Below are 20,467 nucleotides of genomic sequence, written 5' to 3' on the forward strand. Positions count from 1 at the left end.
TGGCGTTCGCAATGTGTGGGTTCCGCTATGATAGATTGGTTAAGTGATCAAGAATTCAACTTCTAGCACGGTCAGGTAGGACCAAGGCTCGAATTTCTCACGGGATAATCATATATTCATATGTCCACCACTTAGTGATGTGTCTAATAAAACTCACCTGTGTTTTTCAAATTTATTTTGATGGTCTAAAGAAAATTTTTATAAGCTCAACTGATTATTTTCAGAATTAATCAATTCAAAAAATTGAACTTCATGAGAGTTAGGATTACAAATACCTAATAATCTCCTGTATCATTGCAAATGATGTTAATATTGATTTTATCTTTGACACGATGCATATTTTGTGGGGTCGATAGGATGATGTGGTTATAAGTCAAGGCCACAGGAGGGGTCAGAAGTCAAGCTAACCTGGAGGTCAGAAAGGTCAAAAGTCAAGCCTCCGTGGTCGGTCAACAGTCAAGATGACGTAGAGGTCAGGAAGGTCAAAAGTCAAGCCGCTGTAGTCGGTCAGCAGTCAAGCTGACATGGATAGCAGGAAGGTCAAAAGTCAAGCTTACGTGGCCAAAGTCAAAGTCTCAGCGGACGGGACGGTCAAAGGAGGGGATTATAAGACCAGCCCTGATAGTGGGTAATAAACAGGCCCGCGGGCCAGGTATAGCTAAGGACTGAGACTACAAGTAAACGAGTCTGGGCACAGACCCCGCGTGTAGGTCGGGACATCCAAGCCAAGGATCACAGGTCTGGACACAGACTTGACGTGCAGATCAAGACATCCAAGCCAAGGATCATAGGTCCGGACACAGATTTGGCGTGCAGGTCGGGACATCCCAACCAGAGATCAGAGGTCTGACACAGACCCAGCATGCAGGTCGGGATGTACAAGCCATGGATAGCAGCAAACAGTAAACGGGTCGGGACACAGACCCAGCGGGCAAGTCGGGACGTGCAGGCCATGGATAGCAAAACAGTAAATAGGTCGGATCATAGATCTAGCTGACAGATCGGGATGTAAAGACCGTACATCGCAGATGACAAAGGCGGGTCGGAATGCAAGCTTAAAACACATATCGGGACATACAAGTCAGATAATAATATATAAAAGCAGGGCGGGTACAGATCTCGGAAGGCAGACTCGGCGTCCAGACGCTACAAGACGAACAAGCCAAGGAATCATAACCGCTTGTCAGAGAATGTCAAAGAATAATCAGCATGTCATGGAATATTCTCACAGACATGGCTCGTTACCCCTTTTGATTCCATCGTTAGCTTATGAAAAGGTGCCACCTGTCATCCACCGCCAGACAAAGCCTGACAACAGACATTCCCTGACACCCGTCAGACCCAGAAACTTCCGTTGCAGTATAAAAAGGGAGGCTTTGTCCCTTGCGCAGGTACGCTCACTCTTCATTTTCTCACTAGTCTCTACTTTTGTCTTTTCTCTGTGATTTCTGGGGGAAAAAGTACCTGACTTGAGCGTCGGAGGGCCTGACCCGGAGACTTTTTCCCTGGTTTCTGGTCTCTAACGACTAGTGGATTCGTCTGAGTGTGCACAGAGCAACAACGTCATCATCCTAGTCATCTATCGCCTTCGGCCGCCCGTATGAACCTTTCCAGGAGGGTACTCTGTAGATCCAGCGCTTCGACGACTCTCCGTCAACTTTTCGCATAACAAGGCCCACTTTCATCCGACTCAGCTTCCAGACGGGATCATCTTCATTGTTATATTGTTTAAATACTTCACACGGGCCTCATCCTTACTTGAATTAACAAGTAGCATAAAATGAAGAGTATTACAAACTTTCGATTATAGATGCCATTATAAATTGAATCTAAAGGTATCACACTTGAGTCCTAGCAAATAATCTCAATTTTATGAATTTGTATGAAATGTTGAAGTTGACATTGTTGGAGAACAATATGTAGTTAGAGATTTACATGTATTGAATTTAAATTTACTGAATTAAATTCATTTATATGTTAAAATGACCTCAGCTGATAATCTCATATTTTCAGTATAGATTGATTTTTCTCAAGTATTGTCTGCGGAGTGGTTGAGTGAACAAACCGTCCATGCAGCAAAGTCCGAGCGTCTCGGACCAAGCGTCCAAGTGTCGAATGAATAGTGCGGTCGGGCCGACGGAGAGCCTGACCGGACAGAATAGCCGAGCAAGCTGAGCAACTGGGTAATTAGGCTGACCGGGTAGAGTAGCCGAGCGAGTGACGAGAGCGGTTGGGCGAGCAAACAATCGAGCAAGTGACGCGAGCGTCCGGACGAGCAGAAAGGCAAAGCGACAGAGCGAGTGGCCGGTCAGGCGAGCAGAAAGGGCGAGCGACCAAGCGAGTTGCCGGTCGGATGAGCAAAAAGGCCGAGCGACCTAGCGATCGAGCGAGCCAATCGGGTAGAGAAACTGAGCGACCGATGAATCGGAGTGGGCGAATGGACCGAGGCCTGCGAGGGTCATAGTTTCCTTAAAACAAATTCACCCACCTCCGCCTATGCTTTGAGGCTTCCGTAGATCGTCTATTTCTCAAGATACAACGGTTAACCATGATTCTAACTAAACATTGGTGGTCACGACGAACTGAGTGGTACCCGAACTATCACAGGCACTCCGCCGAGCAAAAGTTGTACAACAGAGGAGGAGAGAACGTAAGTGGAGAGTTTTTGTTGCTTTTCTGTGTGTCTATCTTTATCTATAATCACAACCTCCTTATATAGGAGCTAAGATCAACGACAACGTTAATGATCGATTAATGATCATTATTTGTCGAGCTGTGAAATGCCAGTGTTTCACTCTGACCGTTTTGATTATGCATTAATCTTACTTTAATGCATCCATTATACAAGAAGTAAAAATGTTTACATGACAAAATATTGGTTGTTCCACTTGGGTAAATTTTGCTCTTACTGGTCCGACATTCGACGCGCGCAGGTCGTGCTCGCACACGAGTCAACTTGGTTCAGTGCAATTTGGGCCCTGGATTTGCACCCCCTGCGCACCCACGCGTGAGAGAGAGTCTCTCTCCATGTATATGTTCGTATCATCAATGCATATGAATTAATATAAACCAATCATTATGTCAAGAAATTTTCAATGTAGGGGGCTGCTAAAGTAGCGGATCTATATATTTTTTCCATTGTAGAATTAAAGTCTCATTTATAATGGAGCTCTTTCCTCTTCCATCTCTTCTCCATTCACATTACTTATATTCAACTGACATATCTTAGCCAATCATATCATAATTTAGACGACTCGACTCTCCCTCTCAATTTTTTAATGTAATAGACGTAGGCCCTGGGTCTGGCCATGGTCGCAACTCTACCTGAAATTATGGCCTTAACGTTGATAAATAACTCATGAAAAAAATGATTAACCAGGCTGGGTAACGTTGAGCCTGGGATGATCGACCCGGCCATACGGAAGTTTTCCACTACCACCAGGGTAAATCGGGAAGCGCATGTGGCGGCCAGCCCAGAAACCCAGCATCCTTTGATTACACCCCCTATTTGGAGGAAAAATTCCTGCAAATATGTCGTAACTGGGGTTCGAACTGCGGGTACCTGGGAGACAACCTGAATGTCCTATCACGACACCATGGCCCGGAGACAAAAACTAAGATAGGGTAAACTTTTTAACGTGACTGGGCCCACCGCTTCGTGGCCCCATACTCCAAAAATCCCCGAAGGAATTTTTTGAGGAGCCTCAGTACCACGTATTCGACGGATAAAGAGTTGATAAGAGGGCTCGAACTCAGCACCTTAGTCAACATTGCCCCAAATTAAAGATTTTTTAATTGATAAGAGTCTGCGCAGGTGCAAGCTCAAACCTGACACCTCAGTCAATAAGTAACAATGTCATAACTAGAGCAATCCTAATTCAATTGTTTGATAAATAACTCATGATGAGCGCATGCCTAGAGGTCAAGCTGTACAAGACTATCTCCTCGTCCGCAGGATTATGCCGAGGGGCTCTAATGACAACCCACCACTTTCTTAGTATCCATTGTATTAGTTTTAAGTGCAACTATGGTGAGCATACGGTTGGAACTCTATTAGTGAGCTTATCTTTCTGAATTGGTGCCTGTCTTTTGTGTTTTTTCAAATTAATATTTTTAATTTTTTTTTTTTCATCCAATGACTTCCATAAAGCCTTGACTGTTCATATTAATTAAAAACTAAGAAAGATATGTATCAGATATAAATATAGTAATTTAGCATGATCCAGATCCTCATGTCATCCTCTATAACTTATTTAATAAATCATATCTCGAAAATATAATTAATTTATTAGAAAAGAAAAATGGAGAAACCTTGTGCAAAAGTTGTTATTCTTGTACAAAAAGATAACAAGTAAAACACAAAGAAAACTTGCAAGCAAGAAACAAAACCTTGAGAGAGCTTAACAAATAGAAACCTTAAGCTCCTGGGGTTTCATAATACTAATAAAATTGAACAAGCTGGGATTTAGAGCATAAAATAATCTTATGATGGTTGTTGGTTGAGCTTTCCTTGCCTCTCTATTTATACCTTAAAAACTAAGCTTGCATATGCTTCACACAACATTTTTGTTTAATTCGAATTAACTCAAAATTTTCTCCAATCAATAGAAATATTGAAGCCTTATCTTCTGACTACTATCTTCAATCAACTCAATTCCCGTTCGATTGACAAATATATTCTATTTAACTCAACTCTTATCGGTTAACTCAACAAAAAAAAATGTAATTTTTATTGACCCAAATCATTTTTAGACAACTCAAATTCACAATTGACTCAGATGACTATTAATGTAACCTATACTTTCACTAGTCAACTAAAGATCTCTTCAACTGACTCAATTCGACTATGAATGGATTCTTTCTAGCAATTGACTTCTAGTTAATTAAAGTCGCTTTAGTCGATTCAAGTTGAAATAGAACCATTCTATTTCTAAGCAAAACTTATTGAGTCTACCAAGTCATCTCAATTGTTTAGTCGAGTGAACTTAACTTTCATCCGACGGATCTACTCGTCAACACTTCAATCATTGATTACAACCAAAACACTTATTTCTTGATCAAGAATACTCTTAGATAAAAATTTACCCAATGCCAAGATTACAAGTCGTTTGTAATCTCTCACATCTCACATGCCAAGAGACCTTGCCTCCAAACCTTTTTCTATCTGACAAAAGATCTCATCTTTGAATCTTCCTGATATGTCAAGAGGTCTCACCTCTAGATCTTCCTCATCCACACTTGCCCAAGTATCCTTCTCCATTTGCAAGGTTCTCTTGGACTTTGTTCTTTGCCAACACCTATTGAATTTCTTTATCTATTAAGGTCCTTTTGGACTTTTTCCTCTATTAACACTAGTTAATCTTCTTCATCTATCAGCACATGTCGAACTTCTTCATCTAACAACACTTGTTGAACTTCTCTATTTGCCAAGATCTTCTTAGACTTCTGCGTATGTCAAACACCCCTTGGATTCCTCTTCCCTCGATACTTAGTCAACCTCAACAACTTATATTATCCTTACACTAACAATCTATTTTCTCTCGACAAATGTCGAGTCATCTACCTATCAAGTTTTTTACACTTGAACATTTGACATACATATTAATAAATACAACATAAATCTATATGTTGATTTTTGAGTATGCATAAGTTGTAACACATTTTATTGTTGCGTCTTGAAATCAATTTTGGAGAACTCACTATTCCCTTAGATGAGAGGGATCCACGATCACTATAATATCATCTTCAAAATTTTATGAAAATACATATAGATTTTTCTGCTAGGTTGTGATGTTGTTCGTTCTCACATTTTAGGCTTGGAATGACAAGTTAATTGGTTGACGATGTAGATCATGATTCTTCAATTTGCATATGCATCCATTGGGATATATAATCAAATTAAAGCACTGTTTTAGATCAACCTAACACTTAAAATTGTCATGGCACCCCTTGTAGTTTTAAACATGCTTTTGAGTAGCCACATTCCTTCTGGTAGTCTAGTATTTTAGATCAAACTCAATCAACATACCTTTTAAGTGGGCAATGCACCCTTAGAAGTTAGTTATTCATATTGTAGCTAGTTGTCAAACTTCATTAATTCATCATTTGAACTAGTCATAAGGTCGAAGTGAAAGTTGGATGTTATCTTTTTAAGATGATATTGATATCCCAAATATTTATGTTTGATCAACAATCATCTCTTAAAACATAATTACCTTGTTTCAAAATATAAACATTCTAAAGTTAAGACCTAATTAAGGAAATTAAAGTTCAATATCTTGGATCTCTTATGGAGGAGAACATAAAAGATAAAAATAACTTGAGATTTTGAGTGTCTTAGAATGAGAGTGTCTTTAATAGAGGGATGAGAGAGACAACTGATGGAGGCAAAAACTGAGATGCATCCCTTAATTTCAAATTTAAAATATTAGAAGTGAAATAAACTCAGAATGTTTTATTAGATCAAAAATTGGAAGCCCAGTTTCACGGGCTATTACCATGAATAGAGTTAAATTGGGCTGGGTTGTGCTACCAACCTAATAAACTAGGATGCTACTGGCCCATTTGGGTGTTCTTTCAGTCCAATTTTATAAGTCAAATGCATAATTCTTTTCCTCTAATTAGTACAATGCATATTATAATTTATGTGTACTTAGGTAAAGTATATATATCACCATTGCATTAGGATAAAATACCCTTATAATTTATCTATTTAAAATTTATCATGGTATTAATGATAAGCTCTTGAGATATACGATATAACTTTTTTACTTTAATATATGAACTATATTATGATTTATTTATTTATATTTTATTGTGAGACCAGATTGTTTGGGCAACTAAGATCACGATTTGCTCTAATACATGTTCTGATATATGGACTATGCTCTTACATGATTAAATAATTTGAATAAAATTAAATTCGTAGTTGACTTTTACTTCGTTATATTAGTTTCTTATTCAGGTGATAAATACATTTAAAATAATAAATTAGCGAAATAAATCATCTATTATTCCTACTCTATCTAATTAATAATGAAAATTAGTTTTTAACAGTTGGATAGGACAAACCAATAATAACTCATTATTGACATTTATTAGAGTTAATGTCCGTGCTCGTTAATTGTCAAACCAAAATAACATTTAAATTTTCACTAGAATACCTAAGTTTGCAAAGTACTAAAAATCACACGCTTTATTTTTAAGTTATTTTTTTTCAAATTAACAAATTATGTATCTAGGAAGAGCCAGAGTCATACCTGTGCTTGATGAGACATGAAGCACATATAAAAAATAATTCTTTTATTATGATAAATAATAATAAAGTTCAATTTACAAATAACAAATATACTAAATATATAAATAAATTAAAAATAATTATATTACATCAATTAAAAGTTAATAAATATTTAAAATAATTATATAAACACTACTCGCCGAACTCTTTCTTTCTCAATTGATAATATTGATAGCTCATTTAATGTATCTTGTAACATTGAGACCAATGCAGTGGCCGCAAGTAGTAGTGAGACAACAAGTAGTAACCACTATGTAATTAGGTCGCAATTCACACAAGCGATTGAGGTAGCGTGTGACAGCCTTGTGCTACGCAGTTAGGTCACGCAAGCAAAGACCAATCGCCAACCCGCGTCGAGTGAGATATAGTCATTGTGAGAATCGACACAATTATGTCGCACAAATGATTCTTGTTGCACAATTAGGTTACAATTAGTGTCACATTTTACAAGATGAAGAAGATTATGATTACCTCTTGTTCCGTGGATCGGTGCCTTGGTAAAAAGAAAGCCGGAGAAGAAATCGCGTGCAAAGAAGAACAACATCGGAGAAGAAATCGCGTGCAAAGAAGAGTCATGGGTCGTTACGTGCCTCGGAACTGTGAGAATAGGTTTAACGGCCATTTAGGGCCCATGTCTCTCATTTTTTTTAGTATAATTAAAAAAAAATGAGTCCTTCATTGGGCTGGCCCTGAGGCGATTGCCTCTCTGGCCTCATGGAAGTTACGACTATGGGAAGAGTATCTTCTCTCTCAATCAAAATATCCTGTCTCATAGTTACGATGTCACGATAAGATATTTAAATTATTATTCAAATATTCATATTTCAATTCCTAATTATGATAAATATATATATATATATATATATTTAAATCAAACGTGTAATCAAAGAATGTTAGATTTTTGGATTGTCCCCCGTGCACATTTACCGATTTATCCTAGTAATCGATGAAAAAAGTGCATGGCATCGGACTAATCACTCAGGGATAGTTAATAAAGTTAACTGAGGTTATTATTATTTTTTTAAAACAGATGATTGAGGTCCCAGATTCTGGTGCAGTGATAAACAAATTTTGGGATTCTTCATGTACTAGGATTAAAAATTCAGGACCATGAGGAATTTGCTTCTCGTGTTTAAATTAGTAGGACTGGATCTGGATTGTCATTTATACTTTTAAATTTAATACCGATGAATCTTTCAAGACCGGATTAATTACCTCTAATTATATTAATTAGACACCTTGGTACTTAGATTTTTAAAAAAAATCAAACAGGTGATAATGGTAAAATTATGGATGAGTTGGCCGAGCGACTGCTTAGCCGTAAAGTCACAATTAATATCAATCAGCTCGGCTGTGATTAAGCACCCACGGTCAAACAAAGGAAGAAGCCCGATGGCAAAGAAATAGAGTATTTGAGAATCCAATGCCCGATAATAATTTTAAAAAAATAAGGTGTGTGATTAAAATATTTTAAAATTTTAAATGTTTGGTTCATAGTAAAGAACTGTTTCAATTTTATTCGCGGGTAAAAGCTGCACATATACTTTTTCTAACGAACACTTCCAACCCAAGATTTCTAGGCGCAAGGGTAGAGACTGAAGTGCAACGTAGGGGATTTCGTGGTTAAAGCACTTGAAATACTTTCCAACCAAAGCTAGAAGAGCCCAAATCTTTCTATTAGCAAGGGATTCGATTGGCACAACATACAACACGTTGAAGCTTTAACGCCATCAACCAATCCTCAGGATTATGATACAATGGTAAAAATATTTAGTTATTTTTCAGTTATTCATAGTATAATTCATAGTTATAACATGTTTATTGAAATTTTTCTTTCAAATAAGACTTGTAATTAAGTAATATTGATTTTTGGATCGTTCACTATAAGTATTTTATGATTTATTTTTATATAATTAAATTTGTCATCTAGAGTCGACGTTACTCTACCAACCAGTACATTCCAGCATTAATGATTTAATGTATTTATTATTTCCTTTTAACTAGAAGAAAAAAGGAAAATTGAACAAGGCATGGTAATCTACTGGTTCAAGGACCTCAAGCCAATCAGTTGCCCAACTCGATTAGTGCACCGCCACATGGGGGTGTTCCCCTCGAGAATATTTCTTCAAACATGTCAGTGAGATACTTGACAGCAGATAGATTGAAGTAAAATAAGAGAAGACAGGTTCCAGATATAGACGACACCAACAGATCTAATTAGCAGCGCTGGTTTCAAACAATATAGAGGAAACAAAAGGCAAGGACAAAATAATACAATTAACCAAGCTGAAAAGTGACATGCATGTCCCAAATTTCTGAGGGGAAAAAATGACAATGGGAGGTAAAAATAGACTTTTTTTTTTTTTCATTCAATATTTGATAGAATATTACTAACTTCTTAATTATATGCCATTAATTCTACATTTTCTAACCACTCACTTTAATATTTTTTAATTTACATAGGATATTCAACTCTTTAGATCGATTAATCTTAAGATAATTGATTTGACATCATAAAAATTTTCATCGACCATCAAAATAATCAGAAAGCACTCATGGTCCACTCAAACGACCAACATTCTTAGATCCACTTTTTACTAAAAAAAAAATCTCTTATAATACACCACAATTGAAATTCAAACTTAGATCATTTGATTATCTATTGAAGTACCTAACCACTATTATCCAAGGCAAACTATATATCTACTAATTTAAATACATTGAACATGGACTTTCTTTAACCGTGATAACTAATTATGTCTACAATCACTAATTATCACCATGATTATTTTCTTTAATCACTATTACCACTAATTGCCAAATCATCAACCGATTAATTGAATTTTGAATCATTCTTTAACACTCTCCCTTGATTCAAAATAACAAATACGAAGTCGTAATCTAAAGTAATAAATTTATCTTCTGAAGGGACTTTGTCATAATATCTTCCATTTATTCATGTGTGCTACAGTACTTCTATATAATTTTTTTATTTATGATCAAGTCTCAAATGAAGTGTAGGCAAATATCGGTATGCTTAGTTCTTCCATGGAAAGTTAATTTTTTTTTTGTCATTACAATCGTTACTTTGTTGTCACAAAAAATATCAATTACATCTTTTTGTTGTTGGTAAAGATTTGTAAGAATTCTTCTAATCCAAACTGTTTGACATGACACTAAAGTTGTTACTACATGCTTTGTTTTTGGAGAGGATAATGCTGTAGTATCTTGCTTCTTAAATTCCATGAAATTGCTCCTAGCCCAATATTGAAAACACTAGCTCAGGGGCTCTTTCTATCATCCACTCAACTTGCCCAATTACTATCAATGAACCCTCAACCAAATTATATAATCCATGGTTCTAGCAACATAGAATAAAATCTTTTTGATACTCAAGATAATGTTTTGTGGTAATTTGCAAGAATATGAAAATTATACTAACATAGAAAGCAATACCTAATATAGTATGAGTTAAATAAATTAAACCTCCAATCAAAATTTTGAAAATTTTTTACATTAGCTTTGTCTGAACAATCTTATAATTGTAACTTTTCATTTATATTCATAAACTTAGTAGTTGGATTGCAATTAAGTTGAATCTTTTAAGAATATTTGTTGCATATTTTCTTTGTAAAATAAAAATCTTATCAACTCTTTACTTCACTTTAAAATCACGAAAATAATGCAATGATTCCATATCTGACATCTCAAATTTCTTCATCATATTAAATTTAAAATTAGCCATAAGACAACTAGAGGAGTTTAGCTTCTTCACATAAAGAGTGGGTTCATTTTCACTTCTTGTAAAATCATTTGTTGAAAGTATCCAGCAATCTTGTTATACCATGCTATAGGGCTTGTTTTCTCAACTTGTACACCTTTGTTTCCTTGCCTTCGATTATGAAACCTTTAAATTGAGCTATATAAGCTTCTTCTTGCAAGTCTCCATTCAAAAAAAGTAGATTTGACATCAAATTGATAAACAAACTAACATATTTATTAGGATATTGTGAGCTAGAGGGAGGGGGGGGGGGGGGGGGCTCTGATCAATTAGTCTATTGAATTTGCATAGCAGAAACTTTAAAATGAAACTAACATAGCACAACACAAGGTTAACAAGTTTGTTTTACTTGGTTCACCGACTCTTCCATCACCTCTATTGATTTCCTCCTTCTCAGACAAAATATGAAAATAGAGAAATCTTTTATAGTATGATTACAACACAAATAGAAAAATGAAGCATGCAAGGAGAGTTTATAATGATTTACTTGAGATATTTTGCTTCTTCTTCTTCTTCTTCTTCTTCAAAGCTTGCACCAAGAATGAATGTTCAACTCAAGAACTTCTGAACAAAAACTTAGCATGAAAAACTTTGGCTTGAGATGTAAGCTTTGGCTACAAATGGAATGTTTTTACTTCTTATATGAATGCTTGACTCAAATAGAACTGCATGCCTCATTTTAGACATCAGTCGACTAATGCACATTATTAGTCAATTGATATGGTCTCCGACAACAATTTCTCCTGTCGAACGTCCCCTAATGCTTTTGAATTCTGTCTGATTTTGTTGATAATTTGAACATTAGTGATGTGTATAATCCACAAGTGCACGATTGTCATCAAATAATAAAAATATCGATCCTATAGTGACTGTTGATTAAACACTAATTAACTTTACACGGTGAATTATTTAGATAATTGTAAGGTGATTTACGGTCACGTACGCTAGAAGAGAAAGAGAAAGCAAAAAGAGAGAGACAATTAGTGTAGGTAAGTGAAGGATGATAGATTATAGAATTTTAATTTCACTATGATGCTAATTAATGTCCCGATGTATTGTTCATCTACTTAACTCCATGCTTACACTCATGTAGGGATTCTAACTAAAATCTGACACAACTCCGCACAAGTCGTACTACAGAGTTTACTAAAGTTTTAACGCTATTAAAGAATTAACTCTAGAAAGTCTGGTTAAAGTGATACTCGATGGCCCCCTTGGTCATACAATCGTTAGAGTTATCCTATTTACTTTCTAACGATAGATTACTGTAATTAAGTAGAAGAGATAATCTAGACAATGTCCTTCTATCCTAGACATCTAGATTGATCAATTAAGGCATAGACCGTGTCATCCTCTAATCAATCTATGTCTTAAACTCCAAGTAGACTCACTATAATTAAATGAGCTCAATATCTCATATTGACTCATTTGGGTATGACCATGCACTTAGTGGTCTCACTCTATCAAGAATCATGATATCACTCCCGTCATATAGGAGGGATAGATCCCATCTACATCACTCACATCCCCCCTCTATCGATTCTTCACGATCCAACATTTTGTGTGTGGAGCTTCCTCGTTTCTGGGTCTTCATCTACCCTTGCATCTGATCATATGATTTGCTCGGGTTTCAATCTTTTGCCAACAACCTGGTTTCTTCTTGGACTTTTCCTACACATTCGTTACACAAGTGAGATCTCATTTCATTCGCCTTAACTTAAATGCTATCAGACATCAAAATTATATTTCCTGGGTATGATTGCATCAATAGTAGTTGTGCAACTAATGCTAAGATAATTCTCATTGTTTCCAATTGAGTGATTTGAGAAAAGGTTTCTTCTAAATCAATACTTTGCTATTGTGAATATCTATTTGTCACGAGCCAAGCCTTGTGTTTTTGAGCGGTTCTATTAGCATGATATTTTATTTTAAACACCCACTTCAGACCAATTACATTCTTGTTTTCAGGTAAATTCACCATCTCTCATGTTTTATTATTTAGGTTGCCATTAAGTCTTCTTTCATTGCATTCTGCCATTCTTTATTTGTTACCACTTATTCAAAAGTTGTAGGATCTGTAACAAAAAGAACAATGACTTGATTCACATTTTTCTCTCAAGGATCTAACATATGCCGAAGGTGTTTCATTAGAAGATTCTTGTAGAGAGGATAGACTGCCACTTCTTAAATTTAATAGTGAGGAAGTTGATGATTTCAAAAGAGATAATTCAACACCTTTAGTTGTTGGAGTTTTGTTCTCCATTAAATTATGAATTTGACTTTCTTCACCTTGTGTATTCCAATTCCAACTCAAATCTATATAAACAACTGTATTTCTCTTTATAATTAATTTGTCATTAAGAGAATTAATCAACCATTATGCTTTGGATTGATTGTAATATCCAATAAAAATGTAATTTTTAATTTTTTTCCCAAGTTTATGACGAAATTGAGAATAAATCAAAGCGACAATATAACCAAAGATTTTTAAGTGGTTTGTCGATGATTTTATAATTAACAATTCTTCATATAGTGTTTGATTTAAGACAATCCTTATTAGAGAAATATTCTACAAATAGATGGATGTTGCCATTGATTCGTCCCAAAAAAGATTTGAGAATCTTTGAGGTTGTAGCAGTTGTAATTTTTATGAAAATCATCTCATGTACTATTTTGTTGAAGCATGGATAATACTTTTTAATCTCTCTTCCTATTCTCCCTTAATTGACTTCCATTGATATTCTCATTGTCAAAGTCTCTCTACTAAATTATAAAGATCTTGAGAGCTAAATACAATCTTCATTTTGATACTCAAACTCAAAACACTTTCTTTAAAAATGAGAATAAGAGATTGAGAAACTACATTGATTGTCATTGCAAATTCAAGATATTTCAGACCTGCTTTGATACCACTTTCTAGAAGAAAAAAAATAATGGAAGGTCAAAAATAAGATAAGGATCATATTTTTTCCATTCAATATTAATAAAATCCATAGCCTATTTATATATTAATTATATAATTTAAACAACCCACTAACTATTTAATTTTAATAACACACATGTTGACTAATCCTAGGAATGACTGATCTGATCCTACGAAAATTTTTTATCAGTTATCAAGATAAATCGAGAAAGGTTTGCAGTGGGTAGTCTATCAGCTCAGCGTTTTTAAGTCAATTGTCTATTAAAAAAATTTATCTATTAATTTGTTGAAATTGAGATTTAATTTTTAGATGTCTAAAAAATTAAAAAGACGTTGCTGCACCGTTACCTTGGGTACTATATATCTACTTTTAAATACATTGAACATGAACAACTTTCTACTATCACTAATTATTACCATGATAATTTTTCTTAGCTATTATCATCACTAATTACCAATTCATCAATCCACTTATTGCCACCTACTCAATCATTCATTTAGAATCATTCTTTAACACCAACAACAACAATAAAAAACCATTTAACTAGCACGAAGGGTGGTGGACTACACGAGTTAGTGCCAGCTATGTGGGAGTATCGGGGCAGGGAAATGTGGGAGCGTCGGGGCAGGTTTCCCTGTCCCTTTTGAAGAGTTCGAGGCAGTGCTCTTGGTCTAGGTTCCTGCTCCAGAACTTCTTGTAGTACTCGTCGTAGGTGTAACTACGGTAGACGGCTGGGCTGCCGTCGGCGATGAGCTTCTCGGGAGGGCTGATGAGCACGCTGTTGCAGGGGCAGAGGAAGGACGCCACTGACATCCTTTCCTTGTTTGAGTTGACCACAGCTCGATGCCACACACTCTTGTACCTCCCATTACTCAATGCCTGCATGCAACATGATCGCTGAATTTATATAATCACTTTCATTACGTTAAAGAGGGTCGAACGGCCTGTTTACAAATTGTCTGTATTATATCATATAGATACTATAAATTGGACTTTAAATACTGTGAGATTAATTATAATTTAAAAAAAAAAAACAAATTTAAATGATCATGGGCCTTCATGTCGTTCAAGTGTGGGGTGTGGTGTCACCTGTAGCTGGTCCCCGATGTTGATGACGAATGCGTTGGGTTTGGGATCCACCGCGATCCATTTGCCGTCTTTGTGAACCTGTAAGCCGGACACATGGGGATCCTGCAGAAGAATGGTGAGGGCGTTGGGGTCGGTATGCGCTGGCAGGCCGTAAGTAAGCTCCGGCTCCGGGCACTTCGGATAGTAATTCATGGCCATATGTTGCTCTTGCTCCCCCAGCACTCTCACCAGGTACTCCTCCTCCAATCCTAAGCTCAACGATATGATTCCCAGAATTCGGAATCCAAGCTGGCGAACTTGCTTACAGTAACTGCCGAACACATCCCTGAAACAGATCAAGAAATTCAATCACGAAGAAATAATAGGATGTAGCAGAGACTCTTTAAATTAATACAGGTCTCCGGCCGCTGTCCCTTAACCTACCTTCGTTGTTAATTTAATGTGACTTACATGTAAGGATACAGTATTTTGGTTTGGATTTAGTTGTAAAATCCAATATATTCAGAAATGATTTTGCCTGATTTCTCTATTTAGAGTTTGGCCTTCCCACACAATTCAACTCGTCCTGTCTTGGTTTTCCCATGAGCCTTGGCATGTTAAGTAAACACGGAAAGACGACTTCTAACCGCGTGACCACGTCCCATGGCAGGCTGTAGGAATGAATTGATGTAACAGGGCAGACGACTGACACGTTTTGACCAGATTCGGCGCGCATGTTTTACATCGACGAATATATTTGATGTTAGATTCGAATAAATTTAAATACTAATGAATTCAATTTATTAATATTTATAAATAATATTAATCAATAATTTGTGGTTTTATTCATGAATAATTTATTTATTAATTTATATAAAATTTAATTCTCTAATATATATGAAAATATTCATGAATAATTTTATCAATTTTATATATTTTTTTTGAATCTAGTTAACAACAACAACAACAACAACAACAATAATAATAATAATAATAATAATAATAATAATAATAATTTTATAAATAAAAAATATTAATATTAATAATTGAACTCGATTAAAAACTGAAAGAAACTCAAAGTTCATTTCGAATTCTATAAAAATGAGAAAGGAAAAAAACAGGACTCACTTAAAAGAGGAAGGATTGGAAGGCCAGTCGGGGACGAATTCCTCGAGCGGGTAGCAATGAAGGCGGAGGTAGTCTCTCCAGTTGTGGACCGTCTCTTTCCTCACATTAAAGCTCGTGGACAGGCGAATTTTCTTGGCGGGATCGTCGGAGTAGAGCTTCGCTTTCTCCTCCGGCGGGAGGCGAAAGAACTCCAGGGTGATGGCCAGCACCTTCTTGACCAATTCGGCGTCGATTCCATGATTGACGACCTGCAGCGGGAGGGCAGTCAAGGAATAGCCAGCCGCTTAAGCAGAAGAGATGGCAAGTAACGATCGAGTACCTGAAAGAAGCCGTATAGTCGACAAGCCTTCTCGATTTGGGAGATGATTTGGGACTTGTCGGAGGCGCCGAAATCGACGACGGGGATGTTTGCGTCGGCGATGACGTGGTCGAGGTGGGGTCGTTCGTTCTCCGGCCTCACGTAGTTGCTGGGGATGGTGTCGTGGACCCCGGTCGAAAGAAGCATATCCGCCATGGCAGGCAGCGAAGGGAACGGAGAAGTGATCGAGAAGAGGCGAGGAGTGAAATTGGAGATGAATCAGGACTTAGGGGGCATTTATGTATTTACGTTCATATCCCATCCAAAACAGATTAAACTGACGTTGAACGGGTGATTAGTCTCATCCTATAAAATTTTTTTATTAGGACGTATTAAGTTTTAATTCAAGATTTTATACGATAATACCTCGTATCTTAACCGTATAAATTTTTTTTCAGAAACATATGTCGGTTGAAAATTAATACTATCCATTATAAAAAATTTAGGATAATACTAAATGGTTATGTCAACCTCTTTTCTAATTTGTAAGATTATTATTAAAAAATATATATATAATATCATATTTTATAATTTAATTATATTCTTCTCCCCTATTTTTATATTTAAATTTTAAAAATTATCTCTTCCTATATTAATGATTAATTATATTTTAAAAATAATATATATTAATTAAACACCTTATATTCATTTACTAGCTGGCAACCGTTAAACTTTATCAAAAATTAATTCAGATTGTTATTCAAATATCTATGGTTCGAGCCCTAGTTATGACGAATTTATAAAAATTTTTCTTCTAAATGAGGCACGTAACTAAAAGATACTAGGCTCCTTAGCTGTCCGCTGCGAGCGTTTCCTGATTTATCTTGGTGGTCGGTGGAAAACTTCCATGGGGTCGGGCCGGTCATCCAAGCTCGACGTTACCCAGTCTGGTTAATCAAAAAAAAAAAAAATTAGGCACGTCATAGTATGTATTTATGATAGTCAATTGATTTGTTGACGCAAGCTGTTAGCAATTGATTATTTCAGTATATAAGGGGCATATTCAATCAAGAATTTTAACTATTTTCATTGATTTTTTTTAGTAATAAATTTTTATAGAGTCGATAGATTTTTATTGACTTTTATAGAATTGTATAAAGTTATGAAAAGAATTTCATAGAGTTTTATAAACTTTTTTTCAAAGACTTTTACATATATTTAAAAAAAATTTTATGAAAATTTATGAATTTCATAATTTAATAATATCTTATATGTCATTATTTAATACTCCCGTCAAATATGATTATCAGGAAGAAAAAAGATTATTTTTATATATTTTTTAATTTAAAAATTATAAAAAGAATATTTAGAAAAAAATAAAATAGAATTTCTCCATGATCATTTTTCTTTTTTTTTTTCTTTTTGATTTCACACATTTTGATACTCTTTTGGCAACATCAAGAGATACAAATGATTTTCAATTTATGAAAATCAAATTTTTAATTAAACATAAATAATTAATTAATCAATACAATATCAATATCAAATGTCCAGATAATAAAAAAAATATTAAGCATTTGTGATATATTTTCAATAGTCTTTTATGGAAAAGGAAAAAAAAATCTAAGATTCATTATTGTCAATATGATGAACATCGCTCGATTCATTATTGTAACAGTGAGTTAAAACACATGTTGTCAACTTTAACAACATAAACAACCACATTACCAATAACAAAGTGCAACGAATTACAAGAAGGCGATAAACTACTTTTACAAGACTTTTGCGTCAAGCAAATAACGACGTGTGACTGTATCTATTATAATAGTCGAACAAATAGCCATTACAAATAAAAATAGGACATGGAAAAGGAGAAAGATGTAGCTTGAGGCTCTCCCGATTCAAATATGGAAGACTAAGGTGGCGGCTTTCACTCGTTGATACTGTTAGACAAAAACAATCTAATGCCGGAGATTTATGGGTATTAGTTGAATTTAAGCTGCACTAAATTAAATTCAACTTACAGTCGGAATGACCTGAGCGGATAATCTCAGGTTGCCAGCAGGGGCTAGTTTCTGCTACGTGCCAAAGAGCGGCTGGGCAGGTCTGTAGAGCGGTAGAGCAGGTCTGCAGAGTGGCAGACCAGAGCGTCAGAGCAGGTCTGGAGAGCGGCTGGCCAGATTTGTAGAGCGGAAGACCAGGTCTGCAGAGCGGAGTGACAGGACTGATCTGCAGAGCGGAAGACAAGATCTGCAGGAAGAGCGAAAGACCAGAGAGGTAGAGCCGGTCTGCAGAGCGCCAGACAAGATCTGTAGAGCAGAAGACCAGGTCTGCAGTACGAAACGATAGGGCTGGTCTAGAGAGTGGAAGACCAGGTCTGCAGAGTGGAAGACCAGGTCTGCAGAACGGAACGACAGGGCTGGTTTGCAGAGCGGAAGACCAGTTCTGCAGAGCGGAACGACAGGGCTGATCTGTAGAGAGGAAGACAGAGCAGCAGGGCAGGTCTGCAGAGCGACAGATCAGAGTAGCAAACTAGAGCGGCAAGGCAGGTCTGCAGAGCGGAAGACTAGAGCGGCACTTGATCTGGCAAAAGACAGATCAGGCGAGGAGACTGGCCGACCGGGAAAACTGACTGAGGTCTGCGAGAGTCGCAGTTTCCTTGAAACAGATTCGCCCGCCTCTGGCTGTGCTTCAAGGCTTACAAGGGTCGCCTGTTTCCCAGGATACAACGACCGACCGTGAATCCGACCAAGCACTTGTTGGTGCAGCAGAGACCGGCAAGAGGGGGGTGAATTGCTGAAAACAAAAATGAAAATACCCTCCTCGGATTTCAACTCAGAATAAAATGCAGTAGTAAAATAATAAAGACAGAAACTAAAAGCAGAAACAGGAATTTAACCTGGTTACAACCAAGGAGGTTGTTAATCCAGGGCAGTGAAAATCGCACTAAGAAAATTCTCCTTCTCTGAAGGCGGAGAAGCCTTTTACACTCTAATTTCTCAGAACTACTGCTAGGAATTGCTTACAGATTGATTGCTTGAGTTGTTATTGAATTCCTAGCTCCAGGGGCCTTTTTATAGCTCCTGGAAAGTCTATCCCGAGGGTCCAAGGTGCCTTCAACAAGGTTTAAGGCGCCTCCAGCTCGGTCAGCAGATAAAACTTTATCCGCAGCGCAAACGGTCAAAACAGACTGTTCAAGGCGCCTTGAACAGGCTTGAAGGCGCCTTCAAGGGCGCCTTCAAGCTTGTTTAAGGCGCCTTCAAGCTACAGTAAATTCTGCTACAGTAACTTTCTGCTACAGTAATTTTCAGCCTCTTTTGACTCCTTTTCTTCTTCGCTTTGACTTCCGAAGCTCTGTTCTTTTGGGTGATTGCGGCCAACCGAAATAGGGCTCACCCGAACCCAATTCCCGACCTTCTCCTCGAGCAGCCTTCCGTCCCGGCTTAACGTCCCTCGAACGCCGCGCACGCTCTTCACGCCCACCGGAGTACTCTTCCGCAACTCTCTCATCTTTCGGACGCACCAAGCCCGTCGGCTTCCTTCTCGTGCCGTCCTTCTCGCTAGCTGCGTCTTCCGCTCGACTTCCTGTGCTTCTAAGCTCCTGCACACTCAGACACAGGGATCAAACACAACAGGACCTAACTAACTTGGTTGATCACATCAAAACTACCATGGGGTCCAACAATCTCCCCATTTTTGATGTGCATCAACCCAAGTTCAAGTTAGGGTTAAAATAGACATAAAAAGTAATTTTAAAGAAAAATTACTAAACTAACAAGTTAAACATAATTTTTGCAATTAGTAAAATTGCAACACTTTTTATAAAAATAAAGGAAATTTTAAAATTTTCTAACTCCCCCTAAACATTTATAATAAAAGAAATTTTAAATTTATCTAACTCCCCCTAAACTTGTACTTTTCTTTCCCCCTTTGATCACAGCAAAAATGGGGTCTTAAGAATTTTCAAGTAT

At 36.6% G+C, this 20,467-nt stretch overlaps 1 protein-coding gene across 1 annotated transcript; it reads right to left on the minus strand.

Moving 5' to 3' along the window:
- Window positions 1-14,459: 14,459 nt before the first annotated feature.
- LOC122038526 (flavanone 3-dioxygenase 2-like) lies at window positions 14,460-16,712 on the minus strand. The gene is made up of 4 exons (XM_042598318.1): window positions 16,518-16,712; window positions 16,199-16,446; window positions 15,092-15,416; window positions 14,460-14,881 (listed from the first exon to the last, which is right to left on the minus strand). The coding sequence occupies exons 1-4, from the start codon at window positions 16,710-16,712 to the stop codon at window positions 14,585-14,587; spliced, it is 1,065 nt and encodes a 354-aa protein (XP_042454252.1). The 3' UTR covers window positions 14,460-14,584.
- Window positions 16,713-20,467: the final 3,755 nt, after the last annotated feature.

The sequence above is a fragment of the Zingiber officinale genome, chromosome 1A, assembly GCF_018446385.1.
Source record: "Zingiber officinale cultivar Zhangliang chromosome 1A, Zo_v1.1, whole genome shotgun sequence".
Taxonomy (NCBI): Eukaryota; Viridiplantae; Streptophyta; class Magnoliopsida; order Zingiberales; family Zingiberaceae; genus Zingiber; species Zingiber officinale.

Coding starts and splice junctions, on each gene's coding strand:
- LOC122038526 (XM_042598318.1), bottom strand. CDS start 16,712: ATGGCGGATATGCTTCTTTCGACCGGGGTCCACGACACCATCCCCAGC. Junction 16,447..16,517: donor GACTATACGGCTTCTTTCAG/GTACTCGATCGT, acceptor CTCCCGCTGCAG/GTCGTCAATCATGGAATCGA. Junction 15,417..16,198: donor TCCAATCCTTCCTCTTTTAA/GTGAGTCCTGTT, acceptor GATCTGTTTCAG/GGATGTGTTCGGCAGTTACT.